The 27311-nt window shown below is 37.9% G+C and overlaps 1 protein-coding gene across 5 annotated transcripts in view; it reads left to right on the forward strand.

Annotated features, from left to right (window-relative positions):
* Positions 1-27311, forward strand: part of gigyf2 (GRB10 interacting GYF protein 2) — a 343857-nt gene that overhangs the window by 216150 nt on the left and 100396 nt on the right. For all 5 annotated transcript variants that reach the window (XM_039762266.1, XM_039762240.1, XM_039762245.1 and 2 more), the window contains exons 10-13: positions 20649-20799; positions 20884-21072; positions 21863-22017; positions 26409-26568. In XM_039762266.1, the coding sequence (XP_039618200.1) occupies positions 20649-20799; positions 20884-21072; positions 21863-22017; positions 26409-26568 (655 nt within the window). The remainder of the gene's footprint in view (positions 1-20648; positions 20800-20883; positions 21073-21862; positions 22018-26408; positions 26569-27311) is intronic.

The raw sequence follows: 27311 nt of genomic DNA on the forward strand, positions 1-27311 counted from the left end.
TCCAAGGGACAAATGCGTGTGCGACAAGGAAGATTGGAGGACAACCGACCTTGAACAGTCTGGCAGACGCCAAGAGAGGCAGCCAAAACGGGTGACTGAAGTCTCTCCAGCTGAGCAAGCCATGTGTGAGCTGGAGAGACATGGAAGGAGCTGTTCTTGGCTGATTTGCCCCAATGATGGCTGCAGGTTTTTATTCTCATTGTATCCTTGTTTTAAACATTTGGATATTTTTTTTACCCTTTTTATGGATTATTTATTTATGGATTTCTTGAACAGTGCACTTTAGTTGGACACTATCTAGTTTGAATTTTTTAATAAAAGCACTTGCATCTTTTGCACCATCCCAATGCTCAATGTGATTGTTCCCATCTGCCAGTTAATCCAGTTACATTACTGACGGTGGTGAGTTTGAGGCTCCCAGAAGTGAAGTGGAAGCATGGAGCAGGACCTGCACTGTCACAAGCATGTGCATCTTCTTACTTTGGACTGCCTCTGCACTTTACTAGTGCCTCCTTTTTATTGGCATGGCAGCTTCTGGCTCATTTTGTTTACAGTTCAGTATGGATCAGGTTTTTCTTTTGGCACATAACTTATTTACCATGGACTTTGCACAGTTGTTTTTGTATATTGTCCCACCTGTCACATAAGGCTGGACAAAAAAAAATCTAAATTTAATCAAAAAATTTTGATTAAATTCAATATTTACAATAACTCAGTGTGCAAAAGCTAATATTGTGACGTTCAACACATATATTTCATTATCCACAACTTCTTTTGAACTTTAAATAAAAAAGCAAAATCTCCACTGCTCTTTCTTCATGTGACTTTGTCCACTCTGCCTATGTTGCCGAGTAGTGCCCAGTAGAAAAATTGAGCAAGGATCCGATCAGGAAGATCTGCTGTTTACAAATTGTTTACTTTAAGCAATACAGTATTTGAAGATAAAACATGTTACTACATATGACAAAGCCATCCAGGAACATGTGGAGCCTGTAACTCTCTCTCTCGCCACCCCACCAAAGTGTGTCTCTGCAAATCAAGGTTCATAAAATGTTCAATGTTTCGCTGCATAGCATATACAGTCATAGCCGAAATTATCGGCACCCCTGCAATCTTCCGAGAAAATGCACCATTTGTCCCAATAAATCAGAGGAGTGACCAGAACATCATGTGTGGGTGGGCATTTGGCTTGTCTGGGGGGGCACTAATACCGGACAGGGCGCCAACCCACCGCAAGATACACACAGCCACACCCACATACCAAGCACACATTAGGGACAATTTAGAATCACCAATCCACCTAACCTGCATGTCTTTGGACTGTGGGAGGAAACCGAAGTACCCGGAGGAAACCCACGCAGACAAGGGGAGAACATGCAAACTCCACGCAGGGAGGACCCGGGAAGAGAACCCGGGTGTCCTAACTGCGAGGCAGCAGCGCTACCACTGCGCCACCGTGCCGCCCAGGTAAATATCAATAAAGTCAAATGTATACAACATATGAGAGCAAGAACAGAAACGTGGCTCATTGTAGTAATTAGGGAGGCTATAGGATATCAGTTTCCAGTGTTTAACCTGGATATTATCTACAGGACCAGTCTGCAGTTACTCTTGGCAAATTCTGAAATAAATTCATTCATGTCTAGATTTTCTGTGATGTTTTTCTCATGTGCCAGAATGACTAAATTTCTCTTCCTTGAATGCAGCATTGTTCGGCGGAGTGGAGTGAGAATGCAGTTCAAAGTAGAGAAAGAGCTTTCACATGCAGTTGAAGACACACCAATGATGAGTGCTGTGCCATATAGCGAATGCAACATAGGGAAGGCCTCTTTGTACTGCTGAATGCATTTGCATGCTTAAGAGAGATTAGCATCAGCTGGCAGTTTATTAATCAACCACACTTTTGCCACAGCTATTTCATTTTGCAAGCTCATGCTGTTTTGCTCTGTGCCTGCAAGTGCCTGAAGTGGTTTTAGGAGAGAATGATCAAGAAATCTGATTTTGGCAGGAGAAGCGATGTGGCCCTCAATAATTCAACATATCTCTGAGAGAATCTTGTCTCCATTTCCACAATAGCTCTATCAAGTAGCTGAACATAACCCTTTTAAAAGTCTGATTACGAGCAATTTGTTCATGCCAAGCGTAGACACAACAATACTATCATTAAGCCGTGAATTAACTTTCCGTTTCCTTTTGAGCGAATTGGTAGGCTTACTTTCACACTGAGAGAAATGCTCCTCCCAGAATGAGTCGCATCTCATCTCCTTCAGTGTGGCTAGTGAAGCTGTCACCACCTTTCCAGCAGTGCACAAATCCACTGCATGTGCCTGTAGAATTACATTGGCTGGTTTCAGCACACCAAGCACATGAAGGAGGAATTTTCCTGTATTGAAGAAATTCTGTATTTTTAATTGGGTCAAAAGACCACATGCCTCTATGCAAATGTCAAAAGGGGCAATGTCAGCCTCTGCTACCTCTGAGAGAAGCCCCCTTATAGCTTCCTCATTGTTGGTAATGGACTTTGTAACATCATAATGACTGGTCCATCGTCTTTCTAGACTTCTGTGACAAAATGTGTTCAATGAATTTGACCAGTCAAAGAACTTCTTAGCCAGAGGTTCTGATTCCATTGCATGTATCACTGGAAAATGGAGGTTGGTGGTTGTAGCAGTGTACATATGGAATATACTTACCAACTTTGTTTTGTAACAAAGCCTGGGCACCACCCCTTGCCCCAGGCATGACAGAAGCACCATCAAAACACTGACACACTAAATTGTCTGGGCTGTAACCTAGCTCAGAGAGATGTGACAGAATTTGGTTACAAATATATTCAGCCAAGCTGATTCAGTTGAATTAAGCCAATCGGGTGTTCTTCAGGGATGGACTTCTGGACAAATCTAATCAATTCTCAATATCACAGCGATCCCTGATACCGTCACTTTTAATGCAAAATCCAGGAGAGTCAGCTTTTTCATATTTGGTCCTGATATCTTTTACCACCATTTTGGCAAGAGTCTCAATTATTTCATTTTAAATTACATTGGATGTGTATTTTGTGTTGTCTGGGATGTATTTTACAATTTCTGCAAGTTTGGCATCTTTTTTGATTGTGTAATCAAAGAACTTAAGGAAAAGTCCTTCCTCCCCACCTTCGTGATTGTGACCACGCAAATCCAGTTCATTGACTGCAAGGAACTGAACGGCCCCCCCAATGCTTTTCACATAATATCTATTATTTTCTATCTGGGTTGGATCCAGTAGTTGAACTATGCTTTCACCCGTCTCTGCCCAGCGCCGATACTCGTGCCATGCAGACATGGCTCTGACGTGTGGGATACTAAACGCGTGTTTGTGAAAGCCTCCACCGTCTTTTTCTAGAGCTTTTTTCCAGTTAGTGCAGCCTTGTTTGGTGAATATCTCCTCGCGGTCCGAATTGGAAACACTAGATTTGCAGCAGGCAAAGCAAAGGCTGGCATCACGGACATCAGAATATTCAAGCCATGGTCGAGACTGATACCAGCTTACACTAAAACATCTGAGTATCTTTCCGAATGCGCGCTTGGGATAATTAATTAAAATGGGCTGGGATGGGCTATCCATATTTAAGTCAGGCAGACCGGACTGTATAGTTTGTTGAAGGCAGAGCTTTGGAGTACCCGACAAGGGCGCAGAGCTGGAGGATTATGTAGGCTTATCTACATCTTTTGGAGTTTCAGTTCCCGACGTGGGTACGCTGTGTTGCGTGTTGGTAGCAGCGGTGCTGGGCTCAACCGTGGAGCCAGCAGCTCGCGGAGGAACAGAGGTTGAAGATGTTTGCTTTTTAAATAGCCTTTGGTGTTACAAACCAGAAAATAAAAGAAGAATGGAATGTATATTCTGTTTTAATTAAAGATTGTGGTCAACAGGTTCAAAACGTGCTGCAAAATGTGCGTGGAAGTGAACTGTGAAAATCAAATGTTATTCTTCTCCAGAGTTTTCATTGGACAGACAGAGCATTTCACAGGGTGGGCACAGCTTGTCTCTGGGGGGGCAGTGGTCACGCCTCTGCAGTAAATTGTTGCAATTATAACTGTGTGAATGAGTGCTTGAAACATTGATACACCTTGCACTGATAGTAATAAAGAATTATGAGTAGATTTTAGGAAAGGAAGTATTATAAAGTGAATCTTGCATTACACTCAGTTGCAGTGCCCTAGCATGATAGAAAGAAAAAAACATTCCCCGAAGCTTGGATTCCTGGTCATATTATATTTCTGTCTGCTACATCTGTACCAAGTGAATGAAGGGGATTTTGTCAGGGTGGAGAAATCTCAGCTTCATGCAGAGTGCTGACATTCTAACTTTCCTTAAAAGGAAATATAACATTAAAAGTTCTTCATAGATTCAGTCAGAAACCACAGCTAGTCAGTAAGGGATTCAAGCAGGAAATAAAAGTAGGCTATCGTTAGATCAATGTGTGAAGTTAACTCAGAAAGCAAATGATAAATTTAAATTTGTATAAATAGGGCCATTCTTTTTTCATGTGCATAGTTTAGTGAAATTATTACTTGCATGTGCTAATTAACAACTTCGTTTTCATCTCTGTGTTGCAGATATTTTATGTTAATATTTTAGACCAGTTTGGGCAATGATGTTTATTTATTAAATAGTTCTGGATAAATGATATAGTGACAGCAGTGTGTGAGGGTGTGTTACTTACTCTTGAGCTTACTGTATTTTAAAATTAATATTTTTAATTCCTTTAGATATTAGTAGAATAGAGCTATCAGGTAGTTAATCTTATGTTACTGTCATTTAAGATTTTATTCTGTACTTTGCTTTTACATGCAGCATTTGGTTTCTTAAAGCAGAAGAACCCCAATTAATATGCAAAATTGCACATTGTGGACCGAGCAATCTCTTAACATAAATACAGGTTTAGTTCACCAAGATGTATTGCATTATCATGTTTTCCTTATTACACTCTGTATATTCTAATAATATACAGTAACTATTGGGACTCTGGCAAATTAGCAAGATTCAAGTTTTTAAAATGAAAATAGGTAAATATTTTAATATATTTGAACATAGATAATAGTTCTAAGTATTGTGTGTAATGTTTGAACAGCCTTTTTTAAATGTTGATATTAATATAATGGTGACAGCGGCAGAAGCCACAGCATGATCAAAACCTTAGCGGTACTCAGTGACTGTTTTTTAAATATAAGAGCCATCAAAGTCAGGTGCACTCTGTAAAAGGGAAGAAAGTGCACAGTTGTCTTCCATCCACAACTGATGGCTAGATGTGCAAATAATAATCTATATATATAATTCACTAAGGCAAGACAACCATTCAAAGCACGCTGGAAGGATTTCTTCTGCAGATATACGGAAGACGTTTCCCTTCCCACTAACACTCCTTTTTCACTGGCCCGCTTCTACCCTCGCTCTCTAGGCATTCACACTGGCTGCCCATGTGCCCGGACGCAAAAACTCACCGACCACCCAGTTAGCCCCTTTCGTCTGTGCTAGGAGTTCACATGCACGTCTAAGCCACGTTGACTTTTCATTATTCTTTTCGGTTTCGACACCCGACCGCGTCCACCATGAAAAACCATGTGAAAGAAACAACGAAGCCCCGTCCAGAAACTCTACCCCTCCTCCCACATGCTCAGGAATGCACCTCAGACCACTGCCCAATCAAACAGCTCATCAAACACATACTCACTCACTTTGGTCTGTGCTGCCGTCCAAACGCAGCTGTGAGCCACGTTGACTATTCTTTTGTCCTCCATGGCTACCGCTTCAAATGTATTTCATGGAAACAGTTCTTTCAATGTTATAGAAATTCCTGCTTCAGGTAACTGTTTGTTTCTGTCAGTCGGGTTTTTTTGGAGAAATGTCATTGACGAAACTGTTGCTCTCAAACTTCGTAACATGGCTGTTACCTTTGTTTACAAACATTGGGATAACTTCGGTGATGTGGTGTCCGTTGTTCTTAGTCTCAGAGGCATTGTTGTACAGTCTGCTCAACAATACACAGATTACATGAATACGTTCGGAGTCTACTATCAGCATTTACTTCCAAGAACGTCCTAATGCCTCTCCTCGAGTTTACAATCCGGCCCAGCATCTCTTCATATCCCTGCTCTTTACCGATCCTTTGGATCATGCATTACGAGGTTCTCATGCCTCTCAAATACCCATGTGATTACCTTCTGGTGACATCTTTTGACTCTGTCGGTATGTGCACACAGCGTGCACACCCACTTGCTCGCCACACTAATGTGATGTCACCTGCCCACTCTCCTCTTCCTGAAAAACATTTAAAGACACCCTCCCCTGAACACATGCATTCCACACAGGACTTTCAATGCACCTTTTGTTCCAAAAGCTTCAGAGTGCACAGATATCTGAACGCACATTTGAAAAAACACAACACTAACCGAATGATGCAATGTGAACATTGCCAACAATGCTTCGAGACAACTCGCGCTCTCAAAAAACACTTACAAACTCATTCCACTCTCACCTTCAATTGCACATTTTGTAACGAGGACTTCACAAGTGAGATGGATCTCCACAACCATATGCAGATCCATTCAACGCAAAGATTTGTATGCAAAATTTGCGACAAGCACTTTCACGCACGCAGATACCTTACTAACCATCTCAAAACACATTCCCTGATGAATTCTTTTCAGTGTCAACACTGCTCCAAAACCTTCACACGCCAGAAATATCTCAAAGCACATTTACACACCCACTCCACTGAACGAATGCATTCCAAAAAGATCTTTGAATGCACGATTTGTTCAAAAACGTTCCGAGTGCAGAGATTTCTCAACATGTATTTAAAAACACACTCCACTGAACGAATTATGCAATGTGAACATTGCCAGCAATGCTTCGACACAACTCATTCCAATTCCCTTCACTGTCAACACAGCACTAAATCGTTCATGCACAAACATCGCATTCACTTTTCTGCAGCTTTTCAAGAAGATACCGTCTTTCACGTCCAAGAACCTAACATTGGCCTACCTGCCTACCGCACTATGCGCTTCTTGCTCTTCATTGGCCAGCAGAGGTCAACAAATCCGGACATTACACTAAGTGTTGTCATGCCGGCAAGGTGTCTTTGCCACCGCTATCCAAGCCCCCTCTTTTATTGGAAGACCTCTTGACTGGCAAGAACCCGCTGTCCCGAAATTACTGTGATCATATCAGGGACTACAATTTAGCTTTCGCGTCAATGGGCGCACACATTGCTCAACCATCTGGACAAGGACCGTATGCTTTCAGAATCCACGGTCAAATTTATCACCAGGTCTCTCCTTTATATAACAATCCTGACATGTCACCAAATGGGTCAGCTATATATCTTCGATTCTGCTGAGGCTACCAGTCAACGTTTGCAAAAGGAATGTAATAGCGCTTGCAGTGACATTTTGTTGCTTCAACTAGACAACATGATACGCCAGGTTAATCCCTTCGCAAAGTCTTACATGCAAATGCATGGCATTATCACTCACGGTTACTCTGTTACTGCTGTACGAATGGTGTTCATGGAAAATCCAGGTCTGGATATTAGAAGGTATAACTCCCCGTCCTGTCAAACTGATGTTTCAGCCGTGGCATGGCCAAATGGGGAGGCAGCTAGATGGATGAGGTCTCCAGGACTCTAAAAATATCCAAACCTAATTATGTCATATCATCTACTGTTAAACCATACTTCTAAAATTTTTATTATTATGCTGTCTTAAGGAATTGTTCTGTTGTGTTTATTGTATTGTATTGACCCCCTACTTTTGACACCCACTACACGCCCAACCTACCTGGAAAGGGGTCTCTCTTTGAACTGCCTTTCTCGAGGTTTCTTCCATTTTTCCCTACAAGGTTTTTATTGGGAGTTTTTCCTTGTCTTCTCAGAGAGTCAAGGCTGGGGGGCTGTCAAAAGGCAGGGCCTGTTAAAGCCCATTGCGGCACTTCCTGTGTGATTTTGGGCTATACAAAAATAAACTGTATTGTATTGTATTGATGTTGCTGCTTTGTAGGTGAAGACAGGGAACCTCCTGCACAACGCGACATTTGCATATATCCAAGGGGAGATGCTTGCAAGCGTATCTCTGTTCTCAATATGAACTGTAACCCCATGGTTTTTCCACTGCTATTCCTTTTCGGAGATGCAGGCTAGCACATACAATTAACCCATGTTGAGTAAAAGCGAACCGCGAAAAAAAGTCACACAGTCACACAGCTCCAATTTTATGCTATGAGATCTTCATTTAGTGTCTTGCATTCCAGTGGCAAACTCTTCCAGCAATACATCGTCGATGCATCTGTCAGAACAGAATGCGCGCGTCTACATTTCCTTCGCTCACATCAACAAGATTGGTCCGCCAGTTTTCAGTCACGGACGATTGTGTGTTGGTTCGTTCCGTGCATTGTTATAATGTTGCATTTCTTGCTGATTCATTACATTTACCGATTTTTCAAATGTTAATTTTCTCCCTGTGCTTAAAAATCATTAAAAAAACGGCCTGATTATGCGGCATATGGTACGCCGCGGGTTGGCTAGTTAATTTATATTTATATACAGTAGATTCTCGCTTATCCGACATAAAAGGGCCGGCCGAACGTCGGATAAGCGAAAATGTTGGATAATGGCAGGTGTTAAGAAAAAAACCTATTAAATGTCAAACTGTTATAATTTTACACATTATGAACCTAATAATCATGTTTTACAACAGAACAGAATAACTGAAAAAATGAACTTCGTTACAGAATTGTCTGACGTTAAATACAGCATGTACTGTACTTAAAAAGTTGATGAAGTGTGATGATTTGAAGACATTTTTGATCGTATTCTGCTTTCCTGACGAGTGCCATTTCTTTGCTGTGAAGTCTTGCCATCTTTGCAGCATCATTATGTCGATTCCTGTAGCTTCTTCTTGTTGCTGTAATTAGCTGCGGCAGATTCGGGAGCAACAAAAAATAGACTACGCTCACACTCACAACTTGCAGTTCTTGTTGCCGATTGATGCGTATTTTTTTTTTTTTTGCTTTGCAATGGGACGTCGGATAATACGGAATGTTGGATAAGCAAGACTCTACTGTACCGCTTTTCTAACCTACTCAAAATGCTTACTGCTTGTCAGAGCAGTAAGCCATAAATGCAGTCAGTCAAAAAAAGAAGCTTAATTCCTTTTGAGCCACATGCACTAGTACAGCTCGTCACTACATTAACATTTATTTATCTATTTTTACACAGTTTGTATACAAGCACGAGTGCTTAACAAGCGCTTATGACTGAGTTGCATGGCTATTGCAGCCTTCAAATGAAAGGACATTTGAAAACACTGTCTTTCCCCAAAACGGGATTCCCTGTGCATACAAAAGTGACCTGATCAAAAAGAAAGTAGAACTGCACACAGTTACTCCTGCCTGTAATGTTGACATCCAGACAAAATTGCCCACAATTGCTTAAAAAAAGCTAAGCAAATTTCTGGTCTTTGGCAAAAAATGTAAAGGAAATCGGAAGACGTGTAGGATGTAGTTGGTTAATAATAATAATTAAAAATGGCACACAAGTAAAGTATAGTGTGTGGATCCAGCAATTAATGATTAACGGACATGGTTAAACAGAATGGAGTCTTTTTCCTCCTTTACAGATGCTGCAGCACTGTAAGAAGTGTATACTAAATATTTCTAATTTAACCTCTTATGTTAGGTGTTTAGTGTCAAGCCTGTAGATATGTGAGAAGACACCGTATGTTGTCAGAGGTAGCTAAATGTGCAATGATGATACTGAAGAGGCTCTTTTCAGGGGAGATTTTGAATCATTACAATGACAAACGGAAAAACATAATTATGACGTGTTTTTCATTTGCATTAATGAGAACTTCTTAGCATTAACACTAGAATTACCAGAGCCTATGAAAAAACTCGTAGATCCGGCCCACCTTAAATCCATTCACACCTCTCTACCAGTTTCCTTTGTCCTTTAAATGTGCCGATAAAGACAAGCTGCAAACAGTCGGCTATTCCATCCCCCCACCAACTTAGAACGTGCAGAAACTTCTCCCAGCTCATGCCTTGATTGATTATCTGGGAGTGAAGTGGAGTTTTAGAGTGGAAATAATAGGTTGTTATTTGGAACACACTCATTTCATGTGTGTTCTATTTCTACAGTAATCTGTGTAAACACATTTATAAAACAGAAACTTTTTCATATTTTAGTAGTACAGTGGAACCTCGCTTCTCGAATGTCTCGGTACACGTTCAGCTCGGTTTAAGACCAAAAAGTTTGCCAAACTTTTGCCTCGGTTCACAACCACACACTCGGTATACGAACAAGCCAGTTTCCCTTTAGGTTTGTATATGTTCAGTCTCTCCCCGTGCATTTCCTGTGCAGCGAGCAAGAGAGAGAGAGCGCTACACACACGTGCAAGACAGAGGCGCGCACACACACACGAGACAGAGGCACAGGCGCTCCAGGTTAGTGAAAGAGACACATGCACACATGAAAGAGAGAGAGAGGGAAGGCTGGACGCATAAGGTAGAAAAGGCTTGTTTTTGTTGTCAGTTCTGTTTACAACGATCTGTTCATAGCGTGCATTGTGGCAATATTACTTTTTTTGGTGGTTTAAATTATGGATTTTTCAAATGTTCATTTTTTCCCTGTGCTTAAAACTCATTAAAAAAAGTGTTTTTAGCAAGCGGTTCCTAGCACTATAGCACAAACTATTGCAGTGTTAGTTTTCTCTGTTGTTTAAGGTTTTCTCAGTGTTATTCAATGTTTTTACATTTAGTTTACTATTACGCTGTGCATTCTATGGTATTAACTATATTTGTGCTTAAAAACTAAAAAAATATATATGTACATACATTTCATACGGTCTGGAACGGATTAATTGTATTTACATACAATCCTATGGTGGAAATTGCTTCAGTTCACGACCAAATCAGTTTACGATCAGAGTTTTGGAACGAATTATGGTCGTGAACCGAGGTTCCACTGTAAATGACAAAATGTAGGCATAAACTATATAATGCACTGAATAAGCTCCTGATCTGACTCTAAGTAACAACGCCAGCATACATTCACACACGATCTGACGCTGTTCGTTTTCTAATAATATTGTATTATTGTGACGATATTTTAACATATGTTGTCTCTTTCTTTCAGGTGTGTAATAGAAACCACAGCATAGAGAGAAGTGTGTACATTAGATAGATAGATAGATAGATAGATACTTTATTAATCCCAAGGGGAAATTCACATAATCCAGCAGCAGTATACTGATACAAAGAAACAATATTAAATTAAATAGTAATAAAAATGAAAAGAATTAAAATAAAATTAATGTTCGCATTTACTCCCCCGGTACACACGTTGTAAATGTAGGAAAGACGATCCTTGCATGTGTGAACTGTTAACATTTGAATCTGATGATTGCATATAGCGCTGAAGTTACTGCTCTGTACAATTCTGTCCTCTGCATGTCCTGGAGTACAAAAGAAACTGCATACAGCCACATGTGGAGACTGGCAAGATCGGGGAAAAAAAACACGCGGTCACTGATTACAAACCGCAAGATGAAAGAAAGAGAACAATATATGTGAAAACATCATTGCACTAATGCAATATTATTTGAAAATGAACAGCATCAGATCGGTTTGAATATCTGCCCGATCTGACGCTGTTCATTTTCAAATAATATTGCATGTACTGTCCATTGATCCTGCTGCACTGAATAAGCTCACACCTTCTGTAACAGAACCAGCATTTATAGTCTATAAGTTATTAAACAGTAAAACATTAACGTTTTAATTAGTAAAGCTACATTGAGCACTACTGGAGTGGTTGCGGGTAAACTACATTTTAAAGACTGTGTAACACAACAGGTAAGTAGTACTAACAGCAGCTAAAATGTATATGGATCATCTCTCAGTAGTAGATCCCTTTTGAAAGGCGCTACATGACGGCTGTGGTATAGAAATTACATTTTCTATGTGAACGTTCAAATTTGTGCCTCTGGTAATGTGCCTTACCGGCATTTAAAGAAAATTAGTTTTGTGTCCTCTGCAGTGTTAAGAGAGAGAGGCTTTGGTTTGGGATAAAAGGAAAAAAGGTGTAAAGAAAGGAAAGTTGCCTTTTTCTTTTATATAGTATAGAGAGATGTGTTCGCTGACGTTATGATTGCCTTTTGGGGACAGTCGCGGTGGGTCTTGTGTAGACTGGTGAGACGTCCCGCCATTAATCGGTTGTGATGGCACTGTCAGTCCTCCACTCGTGTGTGTGTCTTCATAATCCGAGCTGACGACCTCATAATCGTATACGTACAAAAAAAAGTGCAAATCGCCTTAATATTAGTTTGCCGTGTAGAAAAGGGGTCCCGTGTTTGCACTTGTCTGGGCTATAGCTCAGGGGGAGGATGAAAAAAATTAGAAGTGCTCACTTTGACTTAAGGCAGAAGCGCAGTCAGCGTCTCAAAGGCCGGCACAGCTATGCACGCGTGCTGGCTGCTCGACTTTTGCTGGGCAGGAGACCCCAGTTTTTGCAGACACGTTCACGATATCAAAAGTCTCAGGCTCTTTGGAGGTCATTCATATATATATATATATATATATATATATATATATATACTAATAAAAGGCAAAGCCCTCACTCACTCACTGACTCATCACTAATTCTCCAACTTCCCGTGTAGGTAGAAGGCTGAAATTTGGCAGGCTCATTCCTTACAGCTTACTTACAAAAGCTGGGCAGGTTTCATTTCGAAATTCTACGCCTAATGGTCATAACTGGAAGGTATTTTTCTCCATTAACTGTAATGGAGTTGAGCTGGAAAGACGTGGGGGGCGGAGTTTCGTGTGACATCATCACGCCCACGTAATCCGCGTGAACTGACTGTCAACGCAGTATGTAGAAAACCAGGAAGACCTCCAAAAAGCGCTTAAGAAAACATGCATTATATAATTGAGAAGACAGCGAAACAATAAGAAGCGAGCGAGTGACATATACAACCATATTCATGAGTTCTGCTACTTCGGAAAGAAAGCAAGGTGTAAACCTAAACTTTAAATTAAGTTCATAGACAGGCTACCGCTGGCGTTTCACATGCCCACAGGTAATGCTGGATACAAGTTTAATGAGAGGACGCAGGATATAAACAAGAGTTTTGATCACTTTGTAACTAAGTTAAAATTGCAGGTGAAGGGGTGTGCTTATGCAAAATCCGAGAGACTGTGTTTGTGGGGGATTGACAGTTAAGGCGGGTTGGGGAGTCACGTCATCATCTCCCCTCCCATTTACCTAATTTCGCTCTGAGCTGAGCTCCGCGGCTAACGCCGTCTTCCGAAGCAACTTCGTCAGACTGCCACCAAATACTCACAGAAAAATCTGTATTTAATCACACTTTGCATTACAAGCAAAGGGGAGCTTTTGTCAATGCATGATTTCCTGGTACACCGATTACATTGATCAGCGCATCCCGATTCATTTTACCCTCGCACCACCTTAGTTTGAGAAGAAGTATGAAAAAATATGAGGTTAACACAGAAAAACAGATCACCAATTCAAGCTTTATAAATAATCGATTCGCCATCAATAATTGTTTTGATAAAGCCATCCTCCTTCCATTTTATAATTTTTCCGCCACTAGCCATGATTAAATGAATGGTAAAAGTAAGAGCGAGCGAGGGTGACTTATTTAGGCAGGAATATATATGACAGCAACACTCATGACAATGTCAATCATGTTACGTTATTATTAAAATGTTTCCTTTTCTTTTTCATTACTTCTTTAACACACTACTTCTCCGCTAGGTAGCGGGTATTTTGCTATATATATAATATATGAATTACCTTCAAAGAGCGCTGAGACTTTTGATATCATGAACGTGTGTATAAAAGGGGTCTCCTGCCCAGCAAAAGTCGAGCAGCCAGCGCACGTGCATAGCTGTGCCGGCCTTTAAGACGCTGACTGCGCTTCTGCCTTAAGTCAAAGTGAGCACTTTTAATTTTTTTCTTCCTCCCCCTGCGCTATAGCCCAGACAAGTGCAAACACGGGACCCCTTTTCTACACCACGGCAAAATAATATTAAGGCGATTCACACTTTCTTTTGCACGTATACGATTATGAGGTCCTCAGCACGGATTATGAAGACACACACACGAGTGGAGGACTGACAGTGCCATCACAGCCGATTAATGGCGGGGACGTCTCACCAGTCTACACAAGACCCACCGCGACTGTCCCCAAAAGGCGATCATAACGTCCGCGAACACATCTCTCTATACTATATAAAAGAAAAAGGCAACTTTCCTTTCTTTACACCTTTTATCCCAAACCAAAGCCTTTCTCTCTTAACAGTGCAGAGGACACAAAAATAATTTTCTTTAATTGCCAGTAAGGCACATTACCAGAGGCACAAATTTGAACGTTCACATAGAAAATGTAATTTCTATACCACAGCCGTCGTGTAGCGCCTTTCAAAAGGGATCTACTACCGAGAGATGATCCATATACATTTTAGCTGATGTTAGTTCTACTTACCTGTTGTGTTACACAGTCTTTAAAATGTAGTTTACCCGCAACCACTCCAGTAGTGCTCAATGTACCTGTACTTCTTAAAGCGTTAATGTTTTACTGTTTAATAACTTATAGACTATATTTTATTATTTTTCCCTTGCACTCAGTGACCAAAGCTATACACACACATATAGACACATACAAACATACACACAAGTATGTGTATATATATGTATGTATGTATATATATATATATATATATATATATATATATATAACACACACACACACACACACACACACACACACACACACACATACATACATACACACATATATATAATTTGTATGTGTGTGTATATATGATGTATGTATGTGTGTGTGTATATATATGACAGCAGCAATCCAAGCTGTGAGAAAACAGTAAAAAGGAGGCGTGTCAGACGTCCTGGTACATTTTCTGATGCAGCTAGACGAAAATAACTTTGTGACGCTGCCACCAAATACACAAAACAATTACTTAGACAATCATGTTACATTATTTTTAAAATGTTTCCTTTTCTTTTTCATAACTTCTTTAACACATGACATCGCACAGTGCCTGGTATTTTGCTATATATATATATATATATATATATATATATATCATCAGCGACACTCATAACAGTGACAAAACAATTACATTGACAATCATGTTACGTTATTTTCAAAATGTTTCCTTTTCTTTCTTTCTTTCTTTAACACACTACTGCTCCGCTGCCAAGCGCGGGTATTTTGCTATATATATATATATATATAGATAGATAGATAGATATGAGAACAACACTCATATCAATGACAAAACAATTACATTAACAATCATGTTACGTTATTTTAAAAATTTTTCTTTTTCGTACTTTTTTTAACACACTACTTCTCCGCTGCGAAGCGCGGGTATTCTGCTATATATAGCAAAATACCCACGCCTTGCAGCGGAGAAGTAGTGTGTTAAAGAAGTAATGAAAAAGAAAAGGAAACATTTTAATAATAACGTAACATGATTGACATTGTCATATGAGTTGCTGTCATATATATGCCTGCCTAAATAAGTCACCCTCGCTTTGCTCTTACTTTTTTACCGTTCATTTAATCATGGCTAGTGGCGGAAAAAGTATAAAATGGAAGGAGAATTACACTGAGTATGGCTTTACCAAAACAATTATTGATGGCAAATCGATTATTCATAAAGCTTGAATTGGTGATCTGTTTTTCTGTGTTAACCTCATATTTTTTCATACTTCTTCTCAAACTAAGGTGGTGCGAGGGTAAAATGAATCGGGATGCGCTGATCAATGTAATCGGTGTACTAGGAAATCATGCATTGACAAAAGCTCCCTTTGCTTGTAATGCAAAGTGTGATTAAATTCATTATTTTTTAACGCGTTATGGAGCACATGCCTCGAAGCTTCTCAGCTGTGCTTGTGCTAAGAAAAGGAAAGATTTTAAAAATAACGTAACACGATTGTCAATGTAACCTTTTGTAAGTAGTGCCTGGAGGATTCAGTGTGGAAAAACTCTAGAGACAGCGTGTGTATTAACTTGTGGATTTTTCTGTGGGTATTTGGTGGCAGTCTGACGAAGTTGCTTCGGAAGACGGCGTTCGCCGCGGAGCTCAGCTCAGAGCGAAATGAGGTAAATGGGAGGGGTGATGATGACGTGACTCCCCCACCCGCTTTAACTGTCAATCCCCCACAAACACAGTCTCTCGGAATTTGCATAAGCACACCCCTTCACCTACCATTTTAACTTAGTTACAAAGTGATCAAAACTCTCGTTTATATCCTGTGTCCTCATATTAAACTTGTATCCCGCATTCCCGTGGGCATGTGAAACGCCAGCGGTAGCCTGTCTATGAACTTAATTTAAAGTTTAGGTTTACACCTTGCTTTCTTTCCGAGGTAGCAGCACTCATGAATATGGTAGTATATGTCACTCGCCGCTTCTTATTGTTTAGCTGCCTTCTCAATTATATAATGCATGTTTTCTTCAGCACTTTTTGGAGGTCTTCCTGGTTTTCTACGCACTGCGTTGACAGTCAGTTCATGTGATTACGTGGGAGGCATGATGATGTCACACGAAACTCCGCCCCCCATGTCTTTCCAGCTCAACTCCATTACAGTTAATGGAGAAAAATACCTTCCAGTTATGACCATTAGGCGTAGAATTTCGAAATGAAACCTGCCCAACTTTTGTAAGTAAGCTGTAAGGAAAGAGCCTGCCAAATTTCAGCCTTCTACCCACACGTGAACTTGGAGAATTAGTGATGAGTGAGTGAGTGAGGGCTTTGCCTTTTATTAGTATATTTAGTATATATATATACATATATATATATATATATATATATATACATATATACAGTCTTTGGTGTGCGAGCAACTGTTGCTGGGGGTGCCAGAATCCATGAAGGAAGAAAAATTAAAAACATTATTTGTTCAAAATCTTAATTTATTTATCCATTCCTACATAATTAAATGGGCAGGCTATTTTGTATCAGTGCAATACGCTGCTTGTTAAAATGGATGACTCCCGCTCTTACGTGCAAGTCTGCATGGATGATATGAACTATCGTTTCTGTTCAAGTTCTATTTAAATTTTAAATAGAAGGAATTTTTATTTAGTCGACAGAATATTATTCCGGAATAAATCAACTCAAACCTTAAATAACTTATAATATTTTGCTCTCCATAAAAATATATCCTGTCTAAATTATACAAGTTAGAAATAAAGTAAACGTTAAAAGAACAAACATTCAAATTTCTTTACTCTTTTGTAATTTTATATAAAAAAAACTTAAATTTTAAATATCCCAAAAGATTTAGCTCTCCATAAAAATCTATCCTGTCAAAATTATACAAATTAAAATGTGAACATGGTGCATAACAAAACCTGGAAATCTTGTTCTTTTCAGCAATAACAAATCAAATCATTCAGTTGTCTTTGCTCTTATGTCATTTTATCAGAGCTGGACGCATGGCATCTTTTTTTGGCAACAAGTTCGTTTATGTTTGGTGTGAGGTTCTGTGTTGTGGAGATTCTCAGGGTGGACTGCAGGTGCTCATCAGTGAGGCAACTCCTGTGTGCTGTTTTGTTAGTCTTCATCACTGAGAAGAGCTTCTCACACAGATATGTGGTACCAAACATGCACAAGGTTCGAGCTGCATTTAGACGGAGCTGGAGCATTTGTGCGGGAATGGAGTGAATAAACTGTGCGGGTGGTGTAGTATCGTACTTTGCCTTCAGTGTGGCATTACTGTGCAGCTCAATCACCTCCATCTGAATCTGCACAGGTGCAGTTTCCACATCGACGGCAAATGGGTTGTGAAACAACTCAAAATTCTTTTTTGTTCTTCAAAGTCACCAAAGCGCGTGCGAACTCAGTGCGCAGTGCGCTCAGTTTATCAGCAAAGTGCGATTTGGGAACACCTTGTGCCGACTTGGTTCAACATTACTTGGCAACAGGGAAAGTGGGGCAAGTTGCACTGGTGCATTTGTGTCTCCCATAAAAGTAGCTTCACTTGAAATCACTTTGTGATTTTGCACGGGTAAAAACATCTGCTGAAGTGTCAGATTCTTCTTTAACTCTTCTGCTTTCTGTATCTTGTGCATTGCATTCAGGTCTTTCAGGTTATCTTGATGTTTTGTCTCATAGTGCCGTCTTAGATTAAATTCTGTAATTACAGCCACATTAGCTCCACAAATGAGACACACAGGTTTACCGGCAATGTCAGTAAACATATACTCAGCCTCCCATCGGTTTTTAAAGGCTCTATGTTGAGAATCACCTTTTCTCTTTGGCATCGTGTGGGCTAGCTTCGCAATAACTTGCAGCATCATAAGCTAGACTTGATTAACGTGGTAAGTGTTCGGCAAGGCAGCTGAAGTGCTGCATTATGGGATCTGTAGTTTATTGTGTTACCAGCGCTTCATATCCCGGGCCATTAATAACAATAATACAGTATATAAAATGATCTGGGCCGGATATAATTACACACCGGGCCGGATTTGGCCCGTGGGCCTTGAGTTTGACACATATGGACTAAATAGAACTTGAAAAGAAATATTTTTTTGAATGTGATCACGCAATTCAGATCAAGTTGACGCGCACTACAGTACATCAAGCCCGCATGCTATTATGGTTTTGCCTGTGTGCCTCAGTAAGTTACCTTCCCCTCATTCTTACTTTTTTACCGCTCATTTAATGAATACACTGAGTATGGCTTTACCAAAACAATCACTGATCGCGAATAAAGTATCCATTATTCATGAAGCTTCAATTGGTGATCTGTCTTTCTGCGTTAACCGCATATTTTTCATCGTCTCAAACCAAGGGGATGCGAGGCTAAAATGAATCGAGAAGCGCGCGTACATACTTAGTGCATCCCCTCTCGGGAATCGAACCTCGGACGTCGGCGCTACAGGCGAAGGCTCTACTATTGCGCCACGGCGTGTGGTTTGTCTATTTGAGCGTAGCAGTGTAATTCGGTTTTTGTTCAGCACTCTTTGGAACTGTTGCTTTTTGTCTGCGCACTGCGTCAGTTCACTTGAGCCGCTGAATATGCTTTTATATGTCACTCGCTCGCTTGTAATTGTTTTGCTGCCTTCTTAATTATATAATGCATGTTTTCTTCAGCGCTTTTTGTAGCTCTTCCTGGTTTTCAAAGTAATGTGTGATTACATGAGAGGCGTGATGATGTCACACGAAACTCCGCCCCCCACGGCTTTCGAGCTCAACTCCATTACAGTAAATGGAGAAAAATAGCTTCTAGTTATGACCATTATGCGTAGAATTTCAAAATGAAACCTGCCCAACTTGTGAGGGCTTTGCCTTTTATTAGTATAAATATTAACAATAAGAACAGCTCAATACTCAAAACATTTATTTTGGGAGACGTTAAGAATTGAACCCTGAACCTTATGAATTGGAGTCAGCCGCTCTAACCAGTATACTACCCGAGAAGTCAGGATAACACACAAAACTAACCTGATTTCTTTTTCTTCGGTTATAGTCTTGGAAAAAAGCGCATATGTTCTGTTATACTTTTGTGAAAGTATTTCTTTGATATTTGGAATTCATGCCTCACACATTATACACTTCATTTCTACATTTTGTCAATTATTACTAAAACATGAAAAACGCTTCTGTTTTAACGATGTGTTTACTGTGCATTGATCGTTGTAGACATGGAACACACATGAAATGCAAGCGTTCCAAATAGCGATATAGTATTTATAAAAGGTGTCATTTTGCTTGACTTCTCACTCTATAAAACTCTAAGCAACTGACATGCAGATAAACAGACTTCAGCTGAGAAAACTGTGTGGTGTTGGGGGATGTGATGGCAGACTGCTTGCTGTTTGCTGCTTATCAACACATTTAAAGGACAAAAGACGCTGACGGAGAGGTGAGAAGCGTTTTAAGGTGGGACAGATCTACGAGGTTTTTTGTAGGCTGTGGTAATTCTAGTGTTAAACAATAGTAAGGCATCACAGGTTTAGGGGTGTATTAGGATAGGATCAGAGGCAGAATGGTACTTTTAGTGTACCAGAGACATGTTTAGAAAAAACTGCTCTTTTAATCAAAAAAACAGAGCAGTCAGATAGAGAGAACTGTCTCAAACTATGCTGTGAGGCGGGAGGGTGTTAGTGTTACTAATGAAAGTTTTCCAGAATTTAACATTAGATCTGCAAAATACTGCAACTTGTCTGGAGTAACAATGCGAAAATTAGTGTGAGGTAAACCAAATTACCATTCTTTTACAATCGAACATAGGCCTTTGCCTTCAAATAAGACCTTTTCCTAATAAATTCAAATTGTATTTGAATAGTGAAGTTTGATCTGGCAGCCTTAATACCTATATTTGAATAACTCTTTGTATTTCAATGAGTGCAAGGGTAAAACATTTACCTGTATACATCTCTGTAGGGTTGTGGTGTTTTCTCACAATTTATCATTGTGAGAATATCTAACATTGTACTATTTCTTTGAAAATAATTTGTACTTTAATTTTTAGATACATTTTAGAAAAAAATCAGGTTACCTCAGCTACTTTTGGTCTACATTTTTTATTTATTTATTTTTTAACATAGAAGGCCCCCAAGGAGCCAATCCCAGAAGAACAAGAGCTTGAATTTAGGCCATCTGAAGATGATGGTGACCATTCTGAATATGAAGATGGTGAACTGGAAGAGACAAAAGAGCCTGATAAGGTATCACAAAAGGAAACTGCTCCAGTTGAAGGTAATCTCCAAAGGAGTTATTTGCTTACCTGTCCCACTTTATATGTTCACATAACATTAAATTGTTTTCTTTGTTTTGTTTTAGTGGAATCTTCACAAGAAGATGATACCACACCACCTACACTGTCTTCCTCTCCTTCTATAATAGAATCTCAGGTTGTGGAACCAGTGTTACAGACCCAGGCAGAAGAAAGTGTCATTGAGACTGTGCAGAAATCAGAGAGCTTAAAGCTAGCACACACTATCCCTGTTTCTGCTAGCATAATTAATGAAGGTGGAAAATCATTTTACAGATTTTATTATCTTATTATTGTGTACTTTGTTTGTAAACAGTGTCAAAGCAATTAGTATAGATCATGCAAATAAAGAATCCATTGCCATAGTGTATATACTTGCATCCAAGTAATAACTTGCATAAAAACAAGTGCTTTCATTGGTCCGTAATTAAATATTTTCATATCTATTAAAATAAGCAGTTATAAATCCATGCTGTGCCAAACTAGATTTTACTTTTGTTTTACTATCATTGAATTTGTGTACTTTCGTAATTTAAAAAATATTGTGGCAAGTTCACCTGCATGAAATGTGTAAGAATATTTAATACAATGTGTCTAGAAGTGTTACTGGAATGTCAATTAAGGGATAAATATTTAATTTTTACTTCCAGATATTTTAGTTTATTTCATTGATATATACATTTTAAAGATCATGTAGTCAAAGATTCTGTCCCATAATTAGTGATGTACTTTGTTGTATGACCATGAAATATGGATGTTAATCCATAGGGACATTTTTAACTTTGAAATAACTTTTCTTTGGTAAATAGCTGTACAGTAATGTGCTTTCCAATTACCTGGTGCCCTATGTAGGATTCTTTTCTACTTTTCACCCAGTCCAGTCCCATGACCATCAAATGGATTAAGATGGTTTTAGATTATTCATTTCCAATTTCCAGCTGCACTGAGCCTAAATTTGAACTTCATACATAAAAATTCAATTATTTGATTGATCATGCTTTTTGTGTTCTCCTTTAAATTTATAAAGTAAATAATTTTATATTTCAGATGTTTCACTTTCCATCTCCCAACAAAATCTATCAGTGGCAGCTATGAATTCTTCAGAACTGACCTCATATCCCGCAGGTATTGCTTTATCATCTACAAGTATATCCTCCCCACCCGAAGTTGATGATGATGAAGGGTTGAAACACCTTGAGCAAGTAAGTAAAATAAAATGTCAAAAATGGCATCATAAATTTTTGATAGAGCTCTACATTTGTTAATTATAATTCTATTATGGCACCTTTTGCTAGGACTTATTTTATCTTTGCAGTTTATTAAGTTATTTATTCATTACTTACTAATGAGCGGAACGTATCACCTCAGTGAATGCATTTCAGCTGTTCGTGGTTCTGTAGGTAGTACATTTCTTCTTGAAAATGTTTTGGTCCTTTACTGTGGATTTGTTTTTCTATTGTGTATAAGCAAAGGCAAGCAAGCAGCATTTACCATGTAGCTTTCAGTGGCTGTATATAATTTAAGATGTCACATAACACATCATACAGTGCAGCAAACAGTATGGAAAAATCTACTGAACAGTTGTTTAATGCAAATTGCTTTCTAATAGTCTTTATAAGTTTGGTGTTATAATTTGAAAAGGCTAACTACTTAATGGGAAAAGTATTGGATTTCAGACTAGCGCATTTGCTACATGGACAGGGCTAGCTCCTGCATACGCATGAGTTATGGTTTTGTTTTTTTTTTTTTTACAACAACAAAGCTGTAGTAATATATCCTAAAAAATGAAAGCTGACAGCAGAAATACAGGTTAATATATCACAGCCAATATAGTCTGTTGAATAGTCAATATTCTTATTAAAGAATTATGTTGTTGTTGAAACACCAAAAAATAAATTGAGATGCCTGTAATTAAAATGTACATCTACACTAGGTAGCTTAGTCATCTCAAATTAGATTGTTGTTATTCAGAAATAGCCTATAACATTAATGAATTGTGCCATGACAGTTAGAAGTCAAATATTAGTACCTGACTGACATGCACATACCTGCACACACTAATCTTTCTATTGACTTATGTTGGTAAACATATTGCCATACTTGTAGGACAGCGTTTGTTGGCCATTTTCGAGTGCTTAGTTTTTGATACTGTTGTTGCTTCATTTATTTGTAATATGAGCTACATTAGTCCCTTAGTGCTTAAATAGACCAAATGTACATTATTTAATAGAAGATGCAGTTAACCTTGATTTCAACATTCAGAATGTGATTGATTGCTGTAACATATTATTATCATATTGTATGGAACTAAACAAATTACTAAAACCTTACTGATAGTGTCTACTTCCTTGTCAGTATCAAGACTTTATGTCATAATTTAAAATTAAATGAGTGAGGAATTTGTTAAACTTTTATAAGAAAGAGTATTGTGCATTGGGAGTTCATAACAGTCTCAATCTCGCCAAATCCATTTCAGGATATCTGGGGGTTAGAGCCAATTCCAAAAGCAATAGATGTAAGACATGAAACAGCCGTGGACAAATAGGGTGTATTTCAGCACAGATTCACATTTGAAACCTATTTTGGAATCTGCAGTTAACCCTGTGAGCATATCTGTGGGGATATAGGGAAAAAAAATGAAATACCAGAGAAAAATATGAGAACATGCAAACTCTGTACAGTCAATTACTGAACACAGGATTCAAACCCAGATAATTGGATCTTTAAGGCAGCAGCACTATTCAACTTCCCCTGGAAGATCTATTAAGTTAATAGAATAAAGTTAGTAACTGCTTTCAGAATGATTTTGTCCTAATGTTTGAATTTCAGAACTCAAATAATAGAATCATTTGCAGTTTATAGATATTTGTAGTTCGCTAAAAAACACCCCATCTGTATCTCCTTATCCTTTAGTGTACAATTTTGAGAAAAAAGAAAAAACTGTTAAGCAAGGCCTGAATTAAAGGAATAATGTATTTAACTATAACAAAAATGTCAAGAAGGAAATGGGCACCCAACTTGGTACTTAAAATAATATTATTGGCTACTGCTACTTTATTTCCTAAGAAGCGGGTGTTTTTATAGGTTACATTTTATGATGCCTTAATATGTTGGCGTTTATATTTAGATTTTTTATAAGATGAAGATTATTTTTACAAACATTTTTATAAGATGAATTGATTTTAGTTCTTCGTCCAATTCTGGAATGTTAGCTAAATTTTGCTTATAATTCATAGTAAATCAGTAGCAAGCATTCATTTTTAGATGCCATTTTTAGATGCCATTTAACAGTGATTAAGAATGTACTGCAAGCTGTATTTGTAGTTGTGTTTTTGGAATAGCACAGAATACTTCATTTAATAGCAGTATAGAGCAGTGTTTCCCAACCTCGGTCCTGGGGGCACACTGTGGCTACAGGTTTTTGTTCCGACCAGATTTCAAATCAGTGACAACACCTGATAAGACTGATCTCATTTAACTATCAGGTATTATTATTTTTTTATTCTACATTCAGAAAAGCACAGCAGCATGATTTTTACATTTATAAGACATTTAGAAATATTTCTTCTTTTGCTATAGATTTAAATGCTTAACTCTCTTTTGTTGATTTCATTATATTTTGCCCTTTCTCTGTGCAGTTTTCCCCCTTCGTTGTTTCTTATTAATGACAATTAAAAATGAGCAGAGCAGACAGCCAGGCAAACAACACTGAATAATCAAAGTCTACAAGTACTTTAGCATCCAACCAACTAATTAGTAAATAATGGATTAATTAAACAATTAGAACACCTAGAAAATCAAGATGAAAATATTGTTAAAAAGTAAAATACATTATTCCCATATAATATATATCCCTATATATATATATATATATATATATATATATATATATATATATATATATTTTTATACCAAACTTAGTTTTCTAATTTCTATATAGTTCCCAAAACACAGAACTTGGGAAATAACACATCACTTAATTAGCCCAGGAGTCCAATTAAAAACAGAAGCTGTTTGGAACAAAAACCTGCAGACACAGTGTGTCCCCAGTACTGAGGTTGGGAAACACTGGTGTAGAGTATCTTTTTCTTTCTTCTAAACTTAAGGAAACATAGTGTTCCAACTATTCCCAGCGAATGTCTGATATCTTTAGATTTACTCCATGTCTCTAATCAGGAGTTTAAAGAATATTAGCAACTTTAAATAATAATCTCCCTGCATACAACTGTTAACGGCCTAGATTCAGTTAGTTTTCATTTCTCTTTTCATATACATTGATACGAAGCTTCTCTTGAATATTTTACATTTCTGACAATGATTGTCAAATGCCAACAGACACAATCTTGGTGAATACTATATTATGGATATGTTTGATCAAATTAGCATTCCTGTTGCATACAGCTCCATAGGAGTTTGAGATTTTATGTTTACCGATGGATTTTCATGGTTGGAAATTGTGACTTTCTGATATATTCCATTGTGATAATAAGTGCTTTCTGCATCATCGGATTTGGTACAGAATTAGAAACCTGAATGCTAGGAGTCTAATTTTCAACGTGTCTGATTACACGTTATGTGAATTTCCCATTGGGATTAATAAACTGTCTGTCTGTCATGGTTATATAAGCGCTGTTTCTGGCTGAGGCCAGCCACTCATGCCATAGTGGTATTATCTTGAAGTATTCCAGTACAGTTTTTAGAGTCTTGCATTTGGTGCATTTCAAAGACATTTTATATTTAGAAATATCATATTTTGAGGGAATACTTTAAAAAAATAAAAACAAGGTCTTTTTTAGTTTTTATTAACAAACCTACATTCAGTACTACAATAGGCTGAACTAAGGATTATTATTATAATATATTATCGCTCTTTGGGGGGGAAACAAAACAAATATGCAGTACATTTCATGTAAAGCTGTAAAGGAAAAGTAAAAAAGAAAATGTGTGTGTATATGTGTATGTACAGTATATATATATATATATATATATATATATATATATATATATATATATATATATATATACACTCTTGACCATACTGTGTATTGCTCCCAAAGCTGAACTAGTAAGTTTGGCTAAAAATGTTTGTCTGCAGAGCTTTCCAAAATATTAAAGAATGTTTTGTCGTTTCACTCATATAATTGCATGAGATTTTGGACTGAATGACTCAATTATTCAATCCTTAACATTACAAGTTGTAGAAGAAATGTATACTGTAATTATATGTCACATTTTATAACCATTATTTATCTGTTCAAAATAAATCTGTTCAATTTGTCTTACAAGGAAGAACAAACTAAAACTTAGTTATATGTTAAAAATGGTAATGACCAAAGGATGGTATAATATCAGTGAATTATTATGTTCATTTCACAGTATTCATAAAAATGTAATTTAAGTAAGCAGTATATTTCTGGACCACTCTTTAGTTAGAAAAGACATTTTTGACTGCTTGCACAAACTAATTGAAACTTCTCATTGTGGGTTAGGTCAAAATAGAAATGTTCAATAAACAAGTTATAAGTTAGATTGTTAAATTATTATGTACATTTTACTGTCTGGCATTAATTTAGCAGTTTTCTTTTTTAACTAGGAAGCAGAAAAGATGGTAGCATACCTTCAGGATAATGCCCCTGATGATGATAGGCTTTCAGATAAGAGTCTTGACCAAAGAGGGAAACCTCCTGTACTTCCCCTTACCCTTGAGGTATCCTTAAAGTGGTATTACAAGGATCCTCAGGGAGAGATACAAGGTAAGATCATAATTTTCTCATAACTACCTTCAATTAATCAGCTTTGTTTGAATTGTAGTATTATAAAGTTTTGTTGGCAGTTGCCAAAGTCATTAATCACTAGAACAGCCTTATCCTTGTGGCACAGATTGTAGAAAAAATGAAAGATTACAGAAGACAGAAAAGTGTTTAATCTAAGATGTAGCTGGCATATACAACAATTTTTGCCACCCGTACTGTGAGCATTCTTTGACACTTAAATTTGCTATTACAAGCACATGTACTATTATGTAATTTAAAATAAATAAAGGATTCATTTTTATCAAAATAGAATAATATGTGGTTATTCAGCTTTAAACATTTCTCAAAAGACTTACTGCTCTGTTTTAAAATCACAGCTTTTTAAATTCATTTTCAAAGTTAATTGATAGTTTCTAAAAAAATCACTAGAAGTGTGAAGAATCAAAGCACTTCTGCGCAGAGGGAAAAAAAGTAAAGCAGACACAGTCTTTATAAATGTTTAGGTCACATTACAATATGCATGGTTTCCCAGGATTGTGGCATTAAGTGTTCCAAAGATTTGATTATATTATTTGACATTTGAGATGGATGAGGATGATGATAAAAACTTCATTCTCAGATACTGCGTCGTCTCCCAACCACAACTTACTACAAGTCCTATATGTTACAATTTGCCATTTCTCTTTTTAAAGAATAGGTTTTTATTATGAAACGTAGACCTTAACTCTCCAGATGAGACTGAG

The sequence above is a fragment of the Polypterus senegalus genome, chromosome 1, assembly GCF_016835505.1.
Source record: "Polypterus senegalus isolate Bchr_013 chromosome 1, ASM1683550v1, whole genome shotgun sequence".
Lineage (NCBI taxonomy): Eukaryota > Metazoa > Chordata > Cladistia > Polypteriformes > Polypteridae > Polypterus > Polypterus senegalus.